Here is a 23,043-nt window from a genome sequence, read left to right as displayed (position 1 = left end):
CACAGCACTCCAGCCTGGGCGACAGAGCGAGACTCCGTCTCAAAAAAAAAAAATAAATAAATAAATAAATATTTCCTTAATTGGGTTTTTATTTTTTAATTTTTATTTATTTTATTTATTTATCTTTGAGACAGAGTCTTACTCTGTCGCCCAGGCTGAAGTGCAGTGGTGCAATCTTGGCTCACTGCAACCTTCCTCTCCTGGGTTCAAGTGATTCTCCTGCCTCAGCCTTCCAAGTAGCTGGGATTACAGGTGCCCACCACCACACCTGGCAAATTTTTTGTATTTTTTAGTAGAGACAGGGTTTCACCATGTTGATCAGGCTGATTTTGAACTCCTGACCTCAGTTGATTTACCCGCCTCTCCTCCCAAAGTGCTGGGATTACGGGCATGAACCACCGCACCTGACCCTCAATTGGGTTTTTAGTTAAACATGTGTTTCCTTTCCTGAAATCTCAGAACGGTCCAAGGAGACTAGTTGTGGAGGGACCAGAGGCTGTGCGTTTCCCCCGCAACGTCTGTCTTTGGGTCTCTGCTGAAATTCAGGTAGCGGAGTGGGTGTGTGCAGTACATCTCATAGATGCGTAACCCTTCTGTTTTTCCAGTGGCTGTAACATCCCGTCCTGACTGCTACTGGGGCCGTAACTGCCGCACTCAGGTGAAAGCTCACCACGCCATGTGAGTGCAGCTGGGGGCACAGGCGTCAGCTGCAGGGTGATGAATGAGTTCACCACCTGCTTACAAATACGCTGATATGGTCATTATCCTTCTCTCAGGTTGCATCCTTTAGGAACCACATCTTCATTTAGAAATCCTGCTCTTCCTTTATCCCTTCATTTCATGCAGTCTTATTTCCATCTTCCACCTGTGTGTCTTCCTGTCTGGAGCTGGTTTATCTGTCGTCTGAGGTATCCGGAGCACACCCCATCGTTTCAGGCTTAGCCATTTCTAAGTCGGAGGCTGTAGTCTCTGAGGGCTTCAGGGCCCCCTCGCATAGCGCTGCGCAGCTGGGTTCTCGTCCGTACCGTGAGCAGGCATTTGTGATCGCTGTCACATTGTCACCCTCACGTGGTATCTTTCCCAGCGTCCTTAAAGGTTCACGGCGCCATCTGCATTGCCCTGGGAGGTGTAGGTCAGGAAGCATCTCTTAGGTTAGGTGATTGTGTAAGTCACTCCCGTGGCCAAGGAGTTCAGATGAAAGTGATGGAGACAGTGCCGTCAGGACGAGGTGCTGCGAGGACTCAGATAAGGTGCCTCCCTCGCAGGGATTTTGTGGAACACAAACCTTGCTTTGTGTTTGAGCACAAACAGCACATGGAGGAGACCATGTTGTCACAAAACAAGATTTCACTGTTGACTGGCAGACGGTTTTCAGTAGAAATGTGTATCAGGAGAGCAGAGCCATGCTGGTCCTCCTTGCCACGGTCTGTGGAGAGGAAAGGTGGCCACAGGCCGTCCAGCTTGGCGTGTCTGCCTCAGCCCTGTCAGCAGATGCCACGGGGATGCCCGAGGAGGTGCAGCTTTTATTCTCTTCTCTTAAAAAATTATCTAAGATGTTTACAGTTCTTTCTTTTTTTTTTTTTGAAATGGAGTCTCGCTCTGTCTCCCAGGCTGGAGTGCAGTGGTGCGATCTCAGCTCACTGCAACCCCACCTCCTGGGTTCAAGCGGTTCTCCTGCCTCAGCCTCCTGAGTAGCTGGGACTACAGGTGCTCGCCTCCACATTAGGCTAAATTTTTTTTGTAGTTTTAGTAGAGACGGGGTTTCACCATGTTGGCCAGGCTGCTCTCGAATTCCTGACCTCAAGTGATCTACCCACCTCGGCCTCCCAAAGTGCTAGATTACAGACATGAACCACTGTGCGTGGCCAGATGTTTCACTTCTGTTTCAAAATTTCAAAAGGGAAAAAGAAGTTTACCTTTGGGGGTTAGTTGCTTTGATTTTGTAGAAAGCACACACTCTTTCTCAGGTAGCTCTTTCGGTGTATGGTTTCAGAATGGGTTTATTTGAATGCCTCTCCAGTGCTCTCGTGTAATTTATTTGAATGCTTCTCTGATGCTCTTTTGTGTAATTTGGCCATTTTCTCCCGGCAGGAAATTCAATCATATCTGTGAACAGACAAGGTTCAAAAACTAAGCATCCAGAGGCCCCGAGCGGCTTTCAGCACTGAAGGGGAAGAGAGCGTGGTTTTAAAATACAGAGACAAACATGTCAGGGCGTTTTCACGGCCCCCTGAGGGACGCAGGGTCTCCGGCAGGTGCTCTGGGGTGACTCTTCTGTGGAGCTTTATCCTCTGAGTGAGACCCTCCCCGGAGCCCGGGGGCCACAGCCCGCCCTCCTGGCGAGTGCTGGGTGGGGCTCCTGGTGGCGTGAGCAGCAGAGACAAAGCCTTTCCCTGACACGCAGCCGTCCCGCCCAGAGGGCAGTTTTGCTCTTTTGTATGTTTTCCGCAACTACAGGTAAAGCAGAAGTCTGTTTTCAGGAAGAGTTTCAAGGGAGAAAGGGGACAGTTTATCAAAAACATTGTTTCAGGAGAAGGGAGCATAAGTTTACAGCCTACAGGATGTACACAATATTCTGCTGTTGGGAAAACCACAGCATTTTATATATTTTTTATTTTAATAGGTTTGGTGCTTATCTTCTAATAAGATTTAAATATCACAAACTGTAGCACAAATAATATAATTTATAATTTACAAATTGACTAAAATTGGGTATAGTATGGTATTTGAAAGAATAAGCATATGCTTCTGTTTATTGAAAAAAAACTTCCAGTGTCCAAAACTGCTAACCCTCGACATGGCTGTCAAGTTAGTCGCTCCTTGCTAACCTGTGGGTGACCACGGCCCCAAGCCCGGAGCTGGACGCAGGGCCCAGGACTCGCCACTCCCTTCACGGCCCCGAGCCCGGAGCTGGACGCAGGGCCCAGGACGCGCGGCTCCCTCATGCTGCCCGGGCCCTTCCTCCAAGACCCTACAGAGCCTGAGGGGCACCTTGGCTTCCGCCTGTGCTAGGTTTGCCATGTCAGCTGGAATAATACTTGAAATTTTGATTTTTGGGAAAAAAAGTTTTTTATCTTTTGTTGAAATCACCTGTTATCCTTGTTTGCAAACTGGTAACTTTTTTGCTTCTCAGGAATACAGTTTTCAACTGTTGACTTGCTCTTGATAGGAACTGAGAAGCAGCACTGTCTCTGCGTTTGTGGAGGAAAGCCCTCTCTTTTGCATATTCTAATAAATGAGCCGCCTTCGCTCCTCCCCTCTCGTGTTGGGCTCGTGTGTGGGGCTGCCTCACTTCTCCACGCGAGGGAGGCAGGCCCTGTGCAGAGTGAGCGCCGAGCACCTCACTGCTAGTGATGGTTACTCTGTCGCCTGCTGTCCCTCAGTGTCTCCATGGAGTCACGCCTGACCTGAGGTTGGGGCCTGAAGTCCGAGCATCCTGTGAAACCTGCTCAGGTCTCTTCATTTGGCCAGTGCTGGGAAACCACAACCTGTTCATCCAGTGTGGAGGCTTTGTCTTCAGCTGAGCACCAGATGAAGCCGCCATGCAGAGACCCCGAGTTTGTGCAGGGGCGGGGCCAAGAGGGGAGGTCTTGAGTTTGTGCAGGGGCAGGGCTGAGAGGGGAGGTCCCGAGTTAGTGCAGGGGTGGGGCCAAGAGGGGAGGTCCTGAGTTTGTGCAGGGGTGGGGCCGAGAGGGGAGGGCCCAAGTTTATGCAGGGGTGAGGCTGAGAGGGGCGGTACCTAGTTAGTGCAGGGGTGAGGCCGAGAGGGGGGAGGTTGCCAGTTTGTGCAGGGCTGAGGCTGAGAGGGGAGGTCGGCATTCACCCATGGCTGCCCTGTGTCTGTGTCTTAGATCAGATGATATTCACTCTACCCCTTCCCATCTCCAAAAAGTAGAAACAAGAACACTCGCCCTGTGGAGGACGCAGAGCTTTGCTCAGGAAGGGCAGGGCAGCTCAGAGAGCCTCAGGGCTCCAGGTGTCCTAGGGACTCACTCCTGCTTCCTCAGTCCTTCAGAGAAGTCCATTTCCTGGCCCACTGCGAAGGGCGTTTCTGCCTGGAGCAGTCGGAACAGAGCTTGGGTTTGGCTCTGATGTGAGGGAGGAGGCCTTGGGACCGGGGCAGTTACCCCCCCGGTGTGGTAAGGAGCCGTGTTTTATGGAGGCAGGTGGCCGTGAACTCATCCCGTGTTTTCGTGAGCTTCTGTACTTCCTTGTCCTCAAGACCCAGCCATCCCACCCAGCAAGACTGACGCACTGTGGTGGTTTTGGAGCCCTGCTGTCCTCGTGGGGTGGCTGCTTGGGTCATCCACAGGCTTTCTGGAGGACAGCCTGGCAGCCGCTGTAGATCCCACTGCTTCTGCCTGGCTCCTGGGCCCAGCCTTGGAACAAAGCCAGGGCAGGGCTGCAGCTGCCCGCTGGCCCCACGGACCGTCTCCCCACGTGCTCCTCACCTGCGGCTCCCTCTGTGCTCCCTGGTGCCCACCCCTCCGTGTGCTGCCCAGGCTCCAAGCCAGGGAAGGGGGCCTCAGGTTCTAGGTGAGCCCATCCACCCCAGTGAGACCTCCCTGAGATGGCCTTTGTGAGGGCTCTCGACTGCAGCCAGGAAGTCCGGGCAGATTGGCTTAAAACAGACTGGGGGATTCAGGCCAACCCTCCTCCCTAGGCCAGCTACAAAGGCTGTTTTAAATCTGCTTTAAGTCATCTTAATGATCTCAGGGCCAGCAGGATGGGAGAGATCGGGCCCAGGTGTGAGAGAGCCAGGGGCCCAGGGGCCGCTCCCAGCACAGCGCGGCATTCACCCCAGGTATGTGGCCAAAGCAGAGAGGCAGCTGAGTTTGGAAGGGGCTTCTGCCAGCCAGGGGTTCCTGGTGACAGCCCCCCCAGCTTCAGGTTGGCAGCCTGGAGAGAGCGGAGCAATGCTGGCCCTGAGGCAGCTGCAGCCGCCTCCCTGAAGAGGTGCCAGTGTCACTGCCAGGGCCACTAGGTCGCCGGGAGCCCTGCACCGGGAAGGGAAGGAAAGCATGAGAACGAGGGGATTTAGGAAGCTGGGAGTAGATCTTCCCTCCCGCCTGGCTTGATGGGAAACCAGAAGGCTGTCCCCGGGGCCGTCCCTGCCCTCTGCCTCCACGTGGGCTCTGCTTTGGCATGGCGTGCACGCCAGCTCCTGCGCCTTCGGACGCAGCTGTGTGGAGAGGCCGGGTCTTGCCTCCCTGAGGACGGACGGCCACGTGCAGAGTGCAGCCTATCCCTGCAGACCTGTGCGCTGACCAGACCGGCAGCAGGACGGAGCCAGGTGATCTTCGGGGGAGCCACCTCCAGGAATGCCTAGTGCTGGTAACTGGTAGACGCCCTTATTCAAGCATCCTCTACACTTAGAATTAAGTTACACTGAAAACAAAGGCAATGAGTGCTCAGGATGCACCACTTTCTGGTTAGTTCACCGCACCTGCCTGTTACTGCCGCCCGAGGGGTGTGCTTCTGGGGCCGGTGTGGAAGGGCGTCCCTTCCAGCCTTACCCACTTGGCCTGGTGGGAATGGGCCCTGGGAGGAGTGTTTGCACTGTGGAAATTGGTAAATGAATCAGGGTGGTTTTTAATTGCTTTTGTTTTCTTCTGGAGAGAAGGTTGTTAAACACCAGCACAGTGCTGCACCAGGCAGCCAGCATATAATCCTGAGAAACAAGTAGTTGTTTAAACCACAGCATTTGGAGTGGTTTGTTACATAGTAATGAATAACCATCTCATGGTCCTTGAAGGCCCAGCACATACAACCCCTGCCTCCACCCCTCAGAAAAACCTCTTCTCCCTACCTGCTCCTCCTGGAGCCCCTGGGGTGTTCCTCTGCTTCTCCATCCAGCCAGCTCCTTCCCACAACCAGCCCCAGGTGCCGGCCCCTCCCCCTCCCGCAGCCTCTCCTCATTCAGGTTCCAGCTCAGCCCGACTCCTGCAGGGCTGCCCCCACCCCCAACCCCGCCAGCCATTCTAGTTTCCCCCCAGCACCTGTCACTGTCAGAAAGGAAACATCTGTTTACCATTTGTCTCCCCCCTCTGAAAAATAGAGCAGGGATCTTGCCTGTCGCCCGCTGTTGTTTGTTTGTCTGAAATGTTTGGCCCCAGGGCGGCATCTCCTGATCCCTGGGTGACCAGTTGGCTGCCAAACGGTGAAGGTCCTGACGAGCTGTCCCCTGGGCTTGAAATCTTTCCCGCGGCACAAACAGTCGCTCCTTCCTCTGTCACTCATGTTTTGTGGTTGTCTCCTGAGGCGGTGAGTCTAGATGGTGGGGTCTTTTATCTGTGTTCCTCACACAGAGCAGACACTTGGTTGTGCATGTGTGTGGAAGGGATGGACGCAGGAGAGAATGTTGAAGGCCATTAGACCAGGAGTGAGGGTTGTGCTCTGTGCTGGGAGCCTGGCATTGTGAGTGCCATGTGCTGTGCTGGGAGCCTGGCATTGTGAGGGCCGTGTGCTGTGCTGGGAGCCTGCATTTGTGAGCCACGCCTCGCCCAGTAGTGGCCTTGAATGTGGGTCCACTCCGGCTGCTGGATCAAAACGCCGCAGAACAGGCGGCTTAAACAACAGAAAGTATTTTCTCACAGTTCTGGGGCCTGGAACTCTGAGATCAGGGTGTCAGAGGGGCCGGTTCCTCTTTGGTCTGTCTCCTTGGCTTGTGGACAGTATCTTCTCCTTGAGTCCTCACGTCGTCTTCTCTTCATGCGTGTCTGTGCCCTAATCTCTTCCTGTGAGGACACCAGTCCTATTGGATTAGGGCCCGCCCCAGTGGCCTCATTTTATCTTAATCATCTCTTTAAAGACCACACATACTAAAACTGGATACAGAGAAGATTCGCGTGGCCCGTGTGCAGGCATGACACGCAAATTCATGACGTGTTCCATGTCTGCAGATACAGTCGCCTCTGAGGTCCTGGGATTTAGGACTTGAACATACTGTAACACTGTGCCATGAAACCTCGCACGCCACGGGGTTGTGTAAAAATTGGGTGGTTTTGTTTGTTATTTGGCAAACCCCACATGCTGGATACTGTTGACACCCCGTGGTGGGCCGAGCTATGTCCACCTGTCCCGCCACCACGGATGTCTGTATCTCATCACTTGAGTCTTGCACAGTAAAAGGGGCTTTGTAGATATGGTGGAATCAAGGACCTTGAGATGAGAGGAGGATCCTGGATTATCCTGTGGGCCCCGTGTGCAATTGCAGGAGTCGTCGTAAGGAGGAAGCAAGAGGCCGGGCGCGGCGGCTCACGCCTGGAATCCCAGCACTTTGGGAGGCTGAGGTGGGCAGATCAAAGAGGGAAGCAAGAAATCAAAGGCAGGAGGCAGGGAGAGGAGGCTTGGTGACAGCAGAGGCCGGGGCTTGGCGACAGAGAAGAGGCGGGAGGGATGTGCTTTGCAGGGGGAGCAAGGGCCTTCAGCGGGAGAGGAGGGCAGGATGTCAAAACAGAAAAGAAAACAGATCTCCCTGCGAGGGCCTCCAGAAGGAACCAGCCCTGCCTGCCCCTTCATTTTGGACTTCCGAGCTCCAGAACTGCAAGAGAGTAAGTCTAGTTTAAGCAGCAAAGTTGGTGGTAACTTAGCGCAGCCACAGGAAGCTCACCACCCCCCACACACTCTTCCCCTTTGGTGTTTGTTTTCAGGAAGGTCCAGTCTGTTCTCAGAGGTGCTGTGGTTGGAGGTGGAGTGTGGGGCATGGCTGAGCACCCAACACCCTCTTCCCTGCTCCCCGCATGTTCCTTCACCCTGTAGCTCTAGGTCTTTGTGGCAGACACTCGGCTCTAACTGCTGACTTAATGTCTCCACTTGGTGTTCAAACATCCCAGATTCATGTTGTCAGAGAGAGCTGTTTCCAGCGGGGACCCCAGGCCCACCAGGTGCGCCCCACAGACCTGCCCTCTCTACTGTCAGAAGGTGGCATGGCCTCACTGTGGCTCAGGCCAACCCCTAGGGGTCGTCCCTGCTGGCTCCTCAGTGCCCCAGGCTTCTCTTCAGGGGCTTCTTGTGGCTCTGATTGTTGCCCCCTCACCTCGCTGCTCTTCTCCCAGATCTGTGCGTGCCTGGGTCCTCCTTGTCACGCAAGTTCAGCTCAAATATTACTTCCTCAGAGATGCCTTTGAGTGCTCACTGTCCTTGCCTTTCCCTCTCCTGGGACACTGTTCCCACCAGTACCTGCATGATTCCTTTTCTTTCTTTTACCTTTTTTTTATTTTTTATTTTTTTGAGACAGGGTCTTGCTCTGTTGTCCAGGCTGGAGGGCAGTGGCGCAATCTCAGCTCACTGCAGCCTCTACCTCCTGGGCTCAGATGATCCTCCCACCTCAGCCTCCTGAGTAGCTGGGACTACAGGTGCACACCACCACGCCCAGCTAATTTTCCCATTTTTAGTAGAGACGGGTTTCACCATGCTGGCCAGGCTGGTCTTGAACTCCTGAGTTCAAGCGATCTGCCCGCCTCCACAGCCCACAGTGCTGGGATTCCAGGTGTGAACTGCCGCGCCCAGCAACTCTGTTTCTTACTTTGTTGGCTCACATTTTCCTGAGAGGTTCTCCCTCAACCATCGGCCTGAAATAGCAGCGAGCCTCCCCAGGTTGCCTCTGTCTCTTCTTGACTCTTCCTGTCACCTTCTGTGCTTGTTGTCTGGTCCCCACTAGAATGTACGTTCTGTAAGAGCAGGGACTTGGGACCGCGCCTAGAATAGTACCTGCACACAGTAGGCCACAATAAACAGGAACCACGGCCCCATGTAGATGGCAGCCCCTCCGGCTCAAACACTCCACTCAGCTTTATTTTCATCAGTTACCGCCCTCTGAAGGTCTCCACACAAACATGAAGCTGGACCAAAGCAGGGACCCCCCGCACGCAGAATAGTGCTGGGCTCGCGTAAGGCACCTCTGGGTCCATCGGCTGATGCATGGACAGACAAATGGGTGTATCCCGACACTAGTATCGTGCAACGAGGAAACGTGCTCAGTGCGGAGGGACCTTAAACACACCACGCTAAGTGAAAAGGTGTCCCAGAAAGCCACATACGATATGATCCCATTTATATGAAATGTCCAGAAGAGGCACATTCATAAAGACAGAAGGTGGCTGAGTGGTTGTTGGGCTAGGTGGAGGGGATGGGGAGTGAATGCAAGAAGGATCCTTCTGAGGTAAAGGAAGTATCCGGAAACTGGGTTGGAGTGATGGGTGCACAGCTCTGCACATTTACTACAGTTGCTGAACTGCATACACAACACGGGTATATTTTATTGCATATAAATTGTACCTTAATAAAGCTGTTAAGAATTTTACTTAGATTAGCATTTTTCCCACACTGTGCCATCAATTTAATATATAATTAGATTCATTGTTTCTGCCTGTATTTAAATTAAGCATTTGTCCAATTTTGCTTGCTAATTAAATGTTTAAAATTTTAAATTATTGTGGGTACATAAAAGGTTGTATATATTTATGGGGTACCTGGATGTTTTAATACAGATGTACAATGTATAACAATCAACTCCCAGTAACTGGGGTATCCATCACCTCAAGCCTATACCATTTCTTTGTTAGGAACATTCCAGTTCCATTCTTTTTGTTATTTAAAAATATACAATACACTATTATTAACTATATTCACCCTATTGTGCTATCAAATACTGGATCTTAGGCTAATTAAATGTTTTCCCGATTTCTCCCATTGGCTACACCTTAGGATAGTGCAATACAAAAACCAGGAAACTAAGCTTGGTGGAGTGTTTTCTTCATTTTGTCGTTTTATCACACGAGGACACTCACGTAACCATGGTCACAAAATACAGAATAGTTCCGTCACCACAAAAATCTCTCTCCGTCTACCCCTTTATAGTAATCTGACCCCCACAACCACTCTGTGATTCTGTCATTTTGTGATGTAAGTGGACATGTCATACAGTTCGTGCAGTGTAGACCTTTGGAGATGCTTTCCTCCCTGGGTGTAATGCCTTTGAGCTTCATCCGAGTTATTGCGCCCATCAGTGGTCAGCTCCTTTTTCTTGCTGAGTGGTGTTTGTGGCGTGGGTAGCCATGGTTGGTTTAACCACCTCAGAGGACATTTTGGTTGTTTCCAGTTTGGGGTCAGTAACGTACAGGCTTCTGTGTGGACATAAGTTTATTTCTCTGAATGTCTAGGAGCGCAGTTGCTGGGTCATAAAACTGTTTACTTTTTAAAGAAACTGCCCAACTGTATTCCAGAGTGGGTGCACTATTGCTGTTCCTATCAGCAATGTAGGAGAGATTAGTTACCCCAAACTAGATTATTTCCAGCATTTCATATTGCCACTGCTGTGTATTATTTGAGAGATTACTCTGAACTACATTACTCCCAGCATTCCATATTGCCACTGCTGTATATTATTTCAGCTGTTCTAATAGGTGTATACTAATATCCCAAGGCAGTCTTTTTTTTTTTTTTTTTTTTGAGACAGGGTCTTGCTGTCACCCAGGCTGGAGTGCAGTGGTACGATCCCAGCTCACTGCAGCCTCCACCTCCCGGGTTCAAAGCGATTCTCCTGCCTCAGCCTCCCACGTAGTTGGTCTTACAGGTACCTGCCACCATGCCCAGCTAATTTTTGTATTTTTAGTAGAAATGGGATTTCACCATATTGGTCAGGCTGGTCTCAAACCCCTGACCTCAGGTGATCCACCTGCCTCGGCCTCCCAAAGTGCTGGGATTACAGGCGTGAGCTTCTGCACCTGACGTCAACATAATGTGCCTTTCTGTAATGGCTAGTGACGTTGAACCTGGTCACAAGCTTATTTGCCACTCATATATCCTTTTAGTGAAATGTCTTTTCATGTTTTTTGCTTGTCTTCTGGTGTGTGTGTGTGTGTGTGTTTTGGAGATGGAGTCTCATTCTGTCACCCAGGCTGGAGTGCAGTGACATGATCTCATGATCTCAGCTCACTGCAACCTCCACCTCCCAGGTTCAAGCAATTTTTGTGCCTCAGCCACCCTAGTAGCTGGCATTACAGGCGTGCACCACCACACCTGGCTAATTTTTATATTTTTAGTAGAGACAGGGTTTCTCCATGTTGGCCAGGCTGGTCTCAAACTCCTGGCCTCAAGTGATTTGCCCGCCTCGGCCTCCCAAAGTGCTGAGCCAGGCATGAGCCCACAGGCATGAGCCATTGTGCCCAGAATAATTGTATTTTTTTTTTTAACTATCAAGTTTTGAGAGTTCTTTATATATTGTAGCTACTAGTCCTTCAACAAACGTGGTTTGAAAATATTTTCTCACAGTCTGTAACTCATCTTTTCATCCTCTTAATGTGGTCTTTCTCATAAGGTTTGTTTGTTTTGAGACAGTCTTGCTCTGTCACCCAGGCTGGAGTGCAGTGGTACGATCTCAGCTCACTGCAACTTCTGCCTCCCGGGTTCAAGTGATCCCCCTCCCTCGGCCTCCCAAGTAGCTGGGACTACAGGCACGCACCACCACACCCAGCTAATTTTTTTGTATTTTTCGTAGAGCTGGGTTTCACCATGTTGGCCAGGATAGTCTCCATCTGTTGACCTTGTGATCCACCTTCCTCAGTCTCTCAAAGTGCTGGGATTACAAGGCGTGAGCCAGCGCGCCTGGCCTTTTTTTTTTTTTTTTTTTTGAGACGGAGTCTCGCTCTGTCGCCCAGGCTGGAATGCTGTGGCATGATCTTGGCTCACTGCAAGCTCCACCCCCGGCGTTCTCGCCATTCTTCTGCCTCAGCCTCCCAAGTAGCTGGGATTACAGGCGCTCGCCACCACGCCCAGCTAATTATTTTTAGTAGAGATGGGTTTTACCATTTGGCTTGGCTGGTCTTGAACTCCTGACCTCAGGTGATCCGCCCGCCTCGGCCTCCCAAAGTGTTGGGATTACAGGTGCGAGCCACCGCGTCTGGTGAAAAGTTTCTAATTTTTTCATGAAGTTTACGCTATCAACTTTTGTGAATTGTGCTTGCTTGTCAGATCTAGAAACTCTTCCCCAAGCTCTAGACGTAAGAAATTGTTTTCTTCTAAAAGTTGTATAGTTTCATTCATAGATTTTACGCCTCAGTCTGTGATCATTTTGAGTTGGAATTTGCATTTGCAGATAATGGCCCATGTAAAAAATACAAGGATTTTACAACAGACAACGGCAAAACGTCAAATAAACCCTCAAACTAATGAGTTCAGCGAGGTCTCAGGATAACAAAATCAAGATAGAATTCATCACGTTTGTGTAGACCAACAGTGAATACGTGGAAAACGATGTCAAAAACGCAGTGTCACAGTTGCTTGACGTGAAATACTATACACTTCAAAGGTGCAGAATCTGTATGCTGAAATTACGAAATGCTGGTGGAAGAAATCAAAAGCCCTAAATAAATGGAGAAGCCACCATGGACGCAGATGAAGGACCGAGTCAGCGATGCCCGTGCTCCCCAAATGATCTGCAGCAGTTCCCATCAAAATCCCAGAAAGGTTCGTAGACAGGCTGTATCCAAAATCCGCAGAGATGAGCGCAACATCACAGAGGACCCCGAGGCGGCCTCCTTCCTCACAGCTGGAAGAGCGGCCTGGCGGACGAGGGAAGGTGGAAAGCCGTTCCCCAGCGCCCCGCGCCCCGCGCAGTCCAGCTTTGCCTTTTAAAGGGGAAGCAAATAGGGTCGAAAGCAGCGTCGCCTTTGAACTGGCACCTGAAGCGCGAAAGGCGCCGGCCGAGTGGAGCTGCGGGGTTGGGGCGGGGACCGGGCTAGGGCGGGCGGGGAAGTCACGCCCACACCGAGGACGGCCACGCCACTTCCGCCGGAAGCTCAGTTCAGCTTCCTGAAGGAGTTGGTCCTGCACGTCCGGAAGTTGCGTTTCTACTAGGGAAAGGTTCGCAAACTCCTAAGGTCACTTTCTGAAGCCGGCCTCAGGACATTCCGAGGTGAGCTCGATCCGGACCCTGCGGCCAGAGCGTCCCTGGCTCTGGGGTGGCCGCTGGCAGAAGAGGAGGACAGTCTCTGTTCCGGAACGAAGGCAGCGCGTGCAGGCTGTTTCCGGGGACCCGAGGCCGCTGCACCGCTCGCCCCGCCCCTCGCACGGCCACGTCTCTGCCGGAGCATCCGGGCCGGGCGGCCTCCGTGGCTGCCGCAGCAGCAGGGTGAGAGGCGGGGTGACGCGGCGCCTCAGGGCTCTGGTTCCAGCCGTGCATGGGCCGGGGAGGCCCGAGGGGCTGCGGCGGAGGCCGGGCGTGGGGCGGCGGGGCCTGGGCCCGTCCCTGCAGCGTTGCGGGACGGCCCCGTTCCAGTCGCCCCCTCCTCGCTGCGGTGGCCTCGGGCCTGGGCTCCCCGCTTCAGCTGCAGCGGAGCTGACTCTGTACATGCCGGTGCCCGCGAGCCCTCCTGAATGCTTGTCTGCGCCTGACGAGCGCGGCATGTCCTGAAGCTGTCCACTGCCACCGCTCGGGCAGTGCTTGTGCCTTTAGTCTGGCCCTTTGCAGCTGACAAGCGTGACTTGGTGTCGGGTGGTTCGTGGGAAGCCGGGGTTTCAGGAGTCCGAGCACTTCCTTGTTTGCCTTTGTCGCTGGCGGACTTGTCTCCATTCCAGGTGCCCAGAGCGAGTGGGGCCGGGCGTTGTCACGGGTATGAACCCGACGAATGTCAGTCGTGCGGCGGGTCCTGGTCATTGTGGGCCTGGGTCCCTGCCCCCGCCGAGCTCACCTAGCACAGGGACGCCCAGGGTCGCCACCGAGAGGGTACCGGGCGGTGGTTGGTGTGTGGGAGCCTGGGGGGCGGGCGACTTCTGTACTAAGGCCTCTATGACGAGAAACAAGCCAGGCAAAATTGTGAGAAAAACACGTCTCAGGCAGAAAGTTTGAAGATCCTGAGGGCGGAGAAAGGTTGGCGTTTTAAGGCGGAGAATGTGGCTGGAGTGTAATGGCACAGGGGGAAAGCGATGGAGGTAAGGATGTTGGTGTAGGCCGGTGCTGGATTGGTAAGAGATTGGAGTTTATTGTCACTGGGACAGTGTAAGCCATTTACAGGTGACTCGTGGATTTTTTTTTTTAAGAGACTGGGTGTGTTGCTGTATTGCCCAGGCTGGTGTGGAACTTCTGGCCTCAAGCGATTCCCCCACCCCAACCTCCCTAAGTGCTGGGGTTACAGGTGTGAGCAGCCACACCCGTCGTCGTGGGTTATTTTGAATTGTCTTTTAAATGACATGAACATAGCCCTTTATAACCCTTTAATAGCTTTCCGGGCAGTATAGAAGGAAATAAATCATTTGACTTTACTCAGATTGAAGAGGAGCTTCCCCACCCCCCCCCCCCCCCCCCCACCCCCCCCCCCGCCCCATTGCCTTAAGAAATAGTAGCATGGCCGGGCGCAGTGGCTCACGCCTGTAATCCCAGCACTTTGGGAGGCCGAGACCATCCTGGCTAACACGGTGAAACCCCGTCTCTACTAAAAATACAATACATTACCCGGCCGTGGTGGCGGGCACCTGTAGTCCCAGCTACTCAGGAGGCTGAGGCAGGAGAATGGCGTGAACCCAGACAGTGGAGCTTGCAGTGAGCCAAGATCGCGCCACTGCTCTCCAGCCTAGGTGACAGAGCAAGATTCAGTCTCAAAAAAAAAAAAAAATGTAGCACTTTCCCACGTGAGAATGCCTTAGGTTGGCTTTTACTTAGTGATTTTGACAAGCAACAACTAAAGGGAAAATCATAATTACTGCCATTTTATTGAGGACATGGGACAGACTCTGTGCCTTGTTGTATTTAATCCTGGCAAAATTTTGCACTCATTTTGTCGTTGTTTTACGGGAGGAGACAGGCTAGAAGTGGTTAAATCTTTAGCCCAGGATCTCACAGCTAAGTGGTGGAGGGTCGGGAGCTGAGGCCGACTTCCAAGCCTGCCCTTTACGTCTCTGCAGTGACGTGAGGCTTGCTTTTGGTTTTCACTTTGTGTATAGATCTCTGTTTACTTTTGGATACTAGTGTGGCCTCCACCAGGTACTGTCTTCCTGGGAAATCGTGTTTGGTCTTTGGCTGTGCTCTGTTGTTTGTCATACCCGATAGGACAGCTGAAACGAGGTGGAGTAGATGGAGCCGTGAATGTCTGTATACAGAATTCAGGTGTGGGGGAAGCAGAACGTCCTGTAGGTGCCTGAGGTGGTGGTTTTGCAGTGTGAAGTCCCTTGATGTTACCCAGCTGTGAACCTAGGGTTGTGTGTACCTTTCCGAGTTCTGACAGCTTTGTGCCGTCTCTTCCCTCTAGAGATGTAGGAGTGCAAGTGATCATAAGTGAGACTGATCAGACTGGCCTCTTTATTTAAAAAATAAAATCAAAAGCGAGTCATGTTCCTAATAACAGCTTTCTGTGATGCACTGGCAACTGGCTGCTCCTCCTCCTTGCTGCCCGGAGATTGGCTTTTGTCAGTCGTCTGAGGTAATAAGGCCCTGATGACTGAGTCATTCCGAATTTTAACTAAAAATCAAGCAAGACTGAGGATCGACCGAGACTGCCAGCTTATTGCCCTACAGGAAGAAGTATCGCTGTCAGCAAACTCCAGGCAGTTAGTGAATTCTCTCTCTGGTCCGGCTTCAGGAGGAGCTGCCTATAAACAGGGGCCGTCTTTGTGACTTACAGTCGCCGTCTCGGGGTCCCCGTTCTGGGGGGGGTGGGCTGCTTGGACGCCAGCAGGGGCATTATGTGAGCCGAATCTGTGACTGCACTGGACTCAGAGAGCTTGGTGCAGCTGGCTGTCACCGTGTTGGCATGCCCTCTCGGTGGACCTGAGCTTCGTTGGCTATGTTCCTCCTCCTTGGTCAGTGTAAGGCCCGGGCGTCGTCGCTGTGGGCCTCTGCAGCAGTTCTCTGCACGTTCTGCCTGTAATGACTGAGTCGGGTCCTGCTGGTCGTCCCATCCTTTCTGTTCAGGTGGTGGTGCCTGGGCTGTGGTCGTGATGCTGCTCTTCCAGTTTCTAACTCCCTGGACTCCCTCATTGGAACTGAAGCTTTCAGATGTTTAGAGTTTTCTATATTTTAAAAGGGAGTATTGACGCTCAAGGATTCAAATACTTGATCACTTTGTTTTGGAACCATTAGCTTTGTAGCCGAGGAGTGTACTCAGCAGAACTGGAGATTTAATTCGGCAAATTAAATCCGCGTTGGCACTTTAGGAGTTGGGAGTATTCAAGGTGGTAGGAGGCAGATGGGGAATGAGTCTTTGCCTTCAAGGATCTCGCCATGTAATGGGCACACACACAGTGGCAGACATGACGTGCTGTGGTGGAGGCCACGTGAGGTACAACGATGGCAGAGGGGATGGACAAGACCCTTTACCTGAGGGGCCAGGAGGGACTGCACACGTAGCCACACACGGTCGTTTCCATATCATCACCCCACCCCCGCAAGGCAGAAGCAAAGACATCACAAAGCAAAACACAAGTTTTCTTTTGCTAGGAAGTTTTCAGGAGGACCAGATGTGCAGGTGCCAATATTCAGTGGCGTAGCAGAGTCCACATTCCACTCGTGTATCCCGTGTCGGTTTGTAATTCGTCTGTGGTCGAACGGGAAGCCTTTGCTGATGCTCCTCCCCTTGTTTTGGGGGTGTCTTCTCCACTCCCAGGTGGGCGTGGCCGACCGACCCCCCCACCCCCGGGGCGTGTCTGCGATTGTAGCTGAGGGGCAGGCTTGGTGGAGGTCCCGGTGGTTTTCCTGGAAAGTGATTTTCAGATGGTTCTGTGCTGTGTGTAAGGACAGGTGTGTAGCTCAGATCCCTGCCCAGGCTCTAGGGCCCCTTTATCACCCACCGACCTGGAAAATCCAGGGATGAAAGATGTTACTAGATGGTCGTAGACACAAAAGTGAGATTGAGAATTTGTTGCACACAGGATTAGCTCTTGACCAGCCTCAGTAACTTCCTTCACTTCTGTGATTCAGACATTGTTTTAATCTTTAAATATTTATATGTGCCAGGCACCCTGAGTCAAGACTCCTAGGATCCTTTGTTTACAGTAGTTTCCTGATTAGCTGTGCTGGGTTTAAAGTTACTAATGTTATGACACATTTCTATTCACAGTGCTTTCTGGTTACAAACCGTTACTGCTAGTTTCATGCTAATAGCATACATAATCTTTTAATGCTCTGAGCAACACTCTTATGAACTCATAACTGTCTCTGGCCTGTAGGATGCAAGGCGGCAGAGAGGAATGGTGGATTATTATAGCTATGAGCAGATACAGGTCTGCACGCCCTTCAGTGAGTTACTGACTGCGTCAGTGGACTGGGTTACACCCACCACCAGTGGGTTTCCTCTTTTACGGGTGACCAGTCTAGAGGGCAGATAGAGTGAGAGTAAAAACTAGAAAGACAGGCACATCCTGCTGTGGGGCCAGTGGCACACGTGCTCCCGAGGACCAGCCACGTGGGCTGCTTTTTTTTTTTGAGATGGAGTTTTGCACTTGTCTCCCAGGCTGGAGTGCAATGGCACAATTTTGACTCACTGCAACCTTTGTCTCCCAGGTTCAAGCGATTTTCCTGCCTCAGCCTCCTGAGTAGTTGGGATTACAGGCACATGCCGCCATGCCTGGCTAATTTTTGTATTTTTAGTAAACATGAGGTTTCACCATGTTAGGCTGGTCTTGAAATTCTGACCTCCAGTGATCCACCCACCTTGGCCTCACAAAGTTATGGGATTACGGGCGTGAGTCACTGCGCCCGGCCCTTTTCTTCTTTTTTTTTTTGAGACGGAGTTTCCACTCTTGTTGCCCAGGCTGGAGTGCAATGGTGTGGTCTTGGTTCACTGCAACCTCTGCCTCCCAGGTTCAAGTGGTTCTTCTGCCTCAGGCTCCCAAGTAGCTGGGATTATGGGCACCTGCCACCACACCCGGCTAGTTATTTGTATTTTTAGTAGAGATGGGGTTTCACCATGTTGGCCAGGTGGTCTCTAACTCCTGACCTCAGGTGATCTGCCCGCCTTGGCCTCCCAAAGTGCTGGGATTACAGGCGTGAGCCACTGCGCGCAGCCCCACGTGAGCTTCTTGTCTGTACCTTCTGTGTGGGATTTGTAAGCTAGAGGCGAAGGTTGTGTAATGTTTATCATGAAAAATGTTAAACACGGAACATAATGTAGGTTAATATGAAACTGATTTTAAAGGAATAAATGCCAACATTTCTGCAGAATGAATGGAAGCTCGTGCTAGCATCTTACCTGTTGATAAGGAAACAAGTTAATAATATCACCAGCACATTTCAAGGTGGATAATCACTTGTCAAATGTTGGGCAAAGTTTTGCTCACCTGAATGTAGCCCAGCAGGGCTAAGAGAGAAGGAGTGTGCATGCGAGAGACAGAGAGAGAGAGAGAGAGCGCTCTAACCCAGCTACAGGTAAAGACGGGAACGGGCCCTGCTGTGAGATGCCCTCTCTGTGCCCCCACTCCAAGGCAGCTGCCTTTCTGGTGTCCTTGTACCCCCTGTATACAGTTACCACATCCATGGCACCTGCTTTTTAAAGTTTTGTTTCTCCAGATCTGAGCTGTCCAACCTGAAGGGGTAGAGCTGCCAGCAGGAGCCTTGGCCTTGGACAGTCACTCCACTGGCTGAGAGGGGAGCGTGCCCTAGCACACCTAGGCCTGCGAGTCTATTTTAATTTTTAAATTTTTTTGAGATGGGGTCTCCCTCTGTTGCCCAGGCTGGAGTGCAGTGGTGCGATCTCGGCTCACTGCAACCTCCGCCTCCCAGGTTCAAGTGACCCTCCTTCCTCAGCCTCCCAACTAGCTGGGATTACAGGTGCCCACCACCACACCCAGCTATTTTTTGTATTTTTAGCAGAGACAGGGCTTCACTCTGTTGGCCAGACTGGTCTGCACTCCTGACCTCAGGTGATCACCCACTTCGGCCTCCCAAAGTGCTGGGATAGTAGGTCTGAGCCACTGCATCTGGCCTAATTTTTTTTTTGAGATGGAGTCTCACTCTGTTGCCCAGGCTGGAGTGCAGTGGCATGATCTCGGCTCACTGCAAACTCCACCTCCCAGGTTCAAGCGACTTTCCTGCCTCAGCCTCCCGAGTAGCTGGGATTACAGGTGTGCACCACCACGCCCAGCTAGTTTTTGTATTTTTAGTAGAGATGGGGTTTCACCATGTTGGCCAGTCTGGTCTTGAACTCCTGATCTCATGTGATCTGCCTGCCTCGGCCTCCCAAATTGCTGGGATTACATGGGTGAGCCACCACACCTGGCCCAAATTAATTAATTTTATTTATTTATTTATTTTTATTTATTTTTTATTTTTTATTTTTTTTTTTTTTGAGACGGAGTCTCGCTGTGTCTCCCAGGCTGGAGTGCAGTGGCGTGATCTCGGCTCACTGCAAGCTCCGCCTCCCGGGTTCATGCCATTCTCCTGCCTCAGCCTCCCAAGTAGCTGAGACTACAGGCGCCCGCCACCACACCCGGCTAGTTTTTTGTATTTTTAGTAGAGACGGGGTTTCACCATGTTAGCCAGGATAGTCTCGATCTCCTGACCTCGTGATCCACCCGCCTCGGCCTCCCAAAGTGCTGGGATTACAGGCTTGAGCCACCGCGCCCGGCCAATTAATTTTAAATTTAAAACTCAGTTCCTCAGTTGCCCTGTGTGACAGCTACTCCACAATACAGCTACTCCGGGACAGAAAGCCGCACTGTCCCGGTAGAATGTTCTTTAGTTGGCACCGACACAGACATTAAGTTCCTTCAGGAAAGGGCCCAGTGTGGCTGGGTCAGCATTTTAGCCGCAAAACCTAGGACATTGTAGGCGCTCCAGGATTATTTGCTGAATGAAAGAGTCTGTATTTGTTTCTTGTACATATGCAAATTGGGAACCAAATGTTAATTTTGTAATCGATACTTGAAATCTGATAAGTAAAAGTTTCATAATACATTTTTTCTCTTTCTCTCCTGTCAGGTATCATGATATTAGCTGGTTTAACCTCAAGCCATTTGAGTCATTCGATCTCCTGAAAATGGGAGACACAGTGGGGCCCCTCCCAGGGGCTCTTGGCTGTTGCTGATGGCAGAAACCACGCTTGACCAAGGTTCACTTGTAGCCCCACGGCGTCAGTGCAGCTGGTGTCGTCCTGACCATGGACGGTGCGTCGGCCGAGCAGGATGGCCTCCAGGAGGACAGATCCCACGGTGGCCCCTTGGCTCTCCCCGAGGGCCCCCTGAAGCCCCCGGGCCCAGTGGTGCCACCTGACCAGCAGGACAAAGCCCAGTGTAAGTCGTCAGGTTCCTCTGTGTGCTGGTCACAGGAGGACGTGGTATTGAGGGAGGACGTGGTGTTGAGACCACTGTGAGCTTTTCACTTCATTCAGAGTATGTTTTAGTAACTGAATGATGCCACCTTTAGATCAGGCACATTCCTGCTAAACAGAACGCCATTTGACACCTGTGGGGCAGCAGCAGTGTTTCCCTGAAGGGATCTATGGGTCTTTGTCGTGTTCCCTGCCCAGAATTCTACCTTTTTTTTTTTTTTTTGAGATGGAGTTTCACTCTTGTTGCCCAGGCTAGAGTGCAGTGGCGAGATCTCGGCTCACTGCAACCTCCACCTCCTGGGTTCAAGCGATTCTTCTGCCTCAGCTTCCCGAGTAGCTGGGATTACAGGCGCCGCCACCCCCGGCTGTTTTTTGTATTTTTATTAGAGATAGGGTTTTTCCATGTTGGTCAGGCTGGTCGCGAACTCCCAACCTCAGGTGATCGCCCACCTCAGCCTCCCAGAGTGCTGGGATTACAGGCGTGAGCCACCGCACCCAGCCCCTTTTTTGTGTGTGTGTGACACAGTGTCCTGTTGCCAAGGCTGGAGTGCAGTGGCACAATCTCAGCTCACTGCAACCTCCACCTCCCGGGTTCAAGCGATTCTCCTGCTTCAGCCTCCTGAAGTGCCCACCACCATGCCCAGCTGTTTTTTGTATTTTTAGTAGAGATGGGGTTTCACCATGTTGGTCAGGCTGGTCTCGAACTCCTGATCTTAAGTGATCCACCCACTTGAGCCTCCCAAAGTGCTGGGATTACAGGAGTGAGCCACTGTGCCTGGCCAAATTCTGCCTTTTTGATTGGTCAGTGGCCAAATTTTTAATAGCTAGAATTCAGAACTATTTCAATAGAGATCTAAGGATTACTGAGCACAATTTTATGTTAGCCCCCCGGGGCTATGCACGTGTCAGAGGGAAAGGGTGAGTTAGTTATTCACTCAGTTCTCCTGCCTCTTTCTGGCCAGGAGGTTCAGTGCTTTAAAACAGTAGACTATAGATGTGCTAATTTACTATCAGAAATCACAGTCTAATTCCTGTAAAATGATACTCAGGCACTTAGGATGGCTTTGCTGGTCCTTGCTACGAAAACATCAGGTGAGGCAGATGACAGCTTGGAGGCCCAAGGTCAGGGGTTCTGAGACCCACAGCCATGGAACCTGCTGTTAGATCTGCCACTCAGGAGCATTGTGCCCTTGAGCAAGATGCTTGATTAATTGCAAGCCTCTACCTCTTCATTTTTCTGTTTCAAAAATTTTATTACTGTTTTTAGAGTCAGGGTGTTGCTCCACTGAGGAGGCTGAAGTGCAGTGGTGTAATCATAGCTCACTGCAGCCATGAGCCCCTGGGCGTAAGCAATCCTCCTGCCTTGGGCTCCTGGGTGTAAGCGATCCTCCTGCCTTGGGCTCCTGGGGTAGCTGTGACTACAGATGCGTGTCAGCACGCCTGGCTGATTTTTCTTTTTTTTTGAGACAGAGTTTTGCTCTTGTCTCCCAGGCTTAGTGCGGTGGTGCGATCCCAGCTTGTCGCAACCTCTGCCTCCCAGATTCAAGCGATTCTTCTGCCTCAGCCTCCCGAGTAGCTGGGATTACAGGCATGTGCCACCATGCCCAGCTAATTTTTTTTTTTTTTTTTTTTTTTTTTTTTGAGACGGAGTCTCGCTCTGTCGCCCAGGCTGGAGTGCAGTGGCGCGATCTCGGCTCACTGCAAGCTCTGCCTCCCGGGTTCACGCCATTCTCCTGCCTCAGCCTCCCGAGTACCTGGGACTACAGGCGCCCACAACCGCGCCCGGCTAATTTTTTGTATTTTTAGTAGAGACGGGGTTTCACCGTGGTCTCGATCTCCTGACCCTGTGATCCGCCCGCCTCGGCCTCCCAAAGTGCTGGGATTACAGGCGTGAGCCACCGCGCCCGGCCTAATTTTTGTCTTTTTAGTCGAGATGAGGGTTTCACCATGTTGGCCAGGCTGGTCTTGAACTCCTGACCCCAAGTGATCCACCTGCATCGGCCTCCAAAGTGTTGGGATTACAGGCGTGAGCCACCACACCTGGCCTAACCCATTAACTTTTATCTGAAATGCAAGGTTCCCCCTCTCCCAGCAGTGGAGCTCCCGGGTCGTTTGCATGAAAGGCGTCTCAGTGCGTTGACGGGGTCCCCTTGCTCTGGCTTCCTGTCTGTGGCACCCCTGCTTTTACTCTGGTTTTTCTTTCAGGAGGCATGACAGTAAGTAGCTGTGTTTGGACTCACATTTGCAAGTGAAAGAAACCCATTTTTAATTTGCCTGAGCAAAAAGCGAATTTACTCTACTGCATGCACATAGGATCCAAGGAATGCCGACCGCTGTGAGAGGCAGGGGTGTTGCCAGGCCTCGAGAGCCACTGGAACCAGGGCCAGAACCCCCTGAGGACCCTCCCTTCCCCCTCACATGTCTTGGTTCTTTGAACTGACCCACCCGCCAGTCAGCAGTTGGGGGCAGGGAAAAGACTGAAAATCACTTCATTGAAAGAAGTCTTTCTTCCGTGTGATGAGGAAATATGTTTTAGTTTGTGTTGTGGGTAATTTATATATAATCATGTTAGTGGGTGAACTGAGGTAGCACGTGGGTATAGAATTGTCACTGGTTCAACCCAGGCCTTTACCCAGCAGGCAGTGTTTGAGCAGAAGCGCAGTTCTGGCTTGTCTCTGCTTCGCGGGTGGTGTTCTGATGACGTAATCCACCTCCTTGCCGTAGGGTCCTCGCCTTGGAGGATAGGCTTAGGCTTTGAAATGACTCCAGAATCAGCCTTTGTAAA

General features: G+C 51.7%; 2 protein-coding genes and 1 long non-coding RNA gene across 40 annotated transcripts in view; 2 read left to right on the top strand and 1 right to left on the bottom strand.

The window, feature by feature from the left end:
* The window catches only part of CHFR (checkpoint with forkhead and ring finger domains), a 35,045-nt gene extending 31,790 nt beyond the window's left edge, over window positions 1-3,255 (top strand). For 20 of the 32 annotated variants that reach the window (XR_012420907.1, XR_012420902.1, XR_012420903.1 and 17 more), the window contains 2 exons: window positions 606-678; window positions 2,092-3,255. Coding sequence is in view for 13 of the 32 variants with exons in the window: in XM_074008504.1 (XP_073864605.1) it covers window positions 606-678; window positions 2,092-2,134 (116 nt within the window). In the remaining 19 variants the exon portion in view is untranslated. Of the gene's footprint in view, window positions 1-605; window positions 679-2,091 lie in introns of those variants that run through there. The other 12 variants (XR_012420904.1, XR_012420899.1, XR_012420901.1 and 9 more) reach the window with 2 other exon arrangements.
* A 2,323-nt stretch (window positions 3,256-5,578) lies between these two features.
* LOC135966372 (uncharacterized) lies at window positions 5,579-6,171 on the bottom strand. The gene is made up of 2 exons (XR_010579693.1): window positions 6,032-6,171; window positions 5,579-5,671 (listed from the first exon to the last, which is right to left on the bottom strand). It is a non-coding gene; the product is annotated as an uncharacterized lncRNA (long non-coding RNA).
* Window positions 6,172-12,802: 6,631 nt separating this feature from the next.
* The window catches only part of GOLGA3 (golgin A3), a 56,365-nt gene continuing 46,124 nt past the window's right edge, over window positions 12,803-23,043 (top strand). For 3 of the 7 annotated variants that reach the window (XM_074008499.1, XM_074008496.1, XM_005572686.5), the window contains exons 1-2: window positions 13,093-13,132; window positions 19,910-20,220. In XM_074008499.1, the coding sequence (XP_073864600.1) occupies window positions 20,088-20,220 (133 nt within the window). In that variant the 5' untranslated portion in view covers window positions 13,093-13,132; window positions 19,910-20,087. Of the gene's footprint in view, window positions 12,917-13,092; window positions 13,614-19,909; window positions 20,221-23,043 lie in introns of those variants that run through there. The other 4 variants (XM_074008498.1, XM_015431857.4, XM_015431858.3 and 1 more) reach the window with 3 other exon arrangements.

This window comes from Macaca fascicularis, chromosome 11 (genome assembly GCF_037993035.2).
Source record: "Macaca fascicularis isolate 582-1 chromosome 11, T2T-MFA8v1.1".
Taxonomy (NCBI): Eukaryota; Metazoa; Chordata; class Mammalia; order Primates; family Cercopithecidae; genus Macaca; species Macaca fascicularis.
Note: the sequence above shows the minus strand (reverse complement) of the source record. Positions and strands in the feature narration are given on the sequence as shown.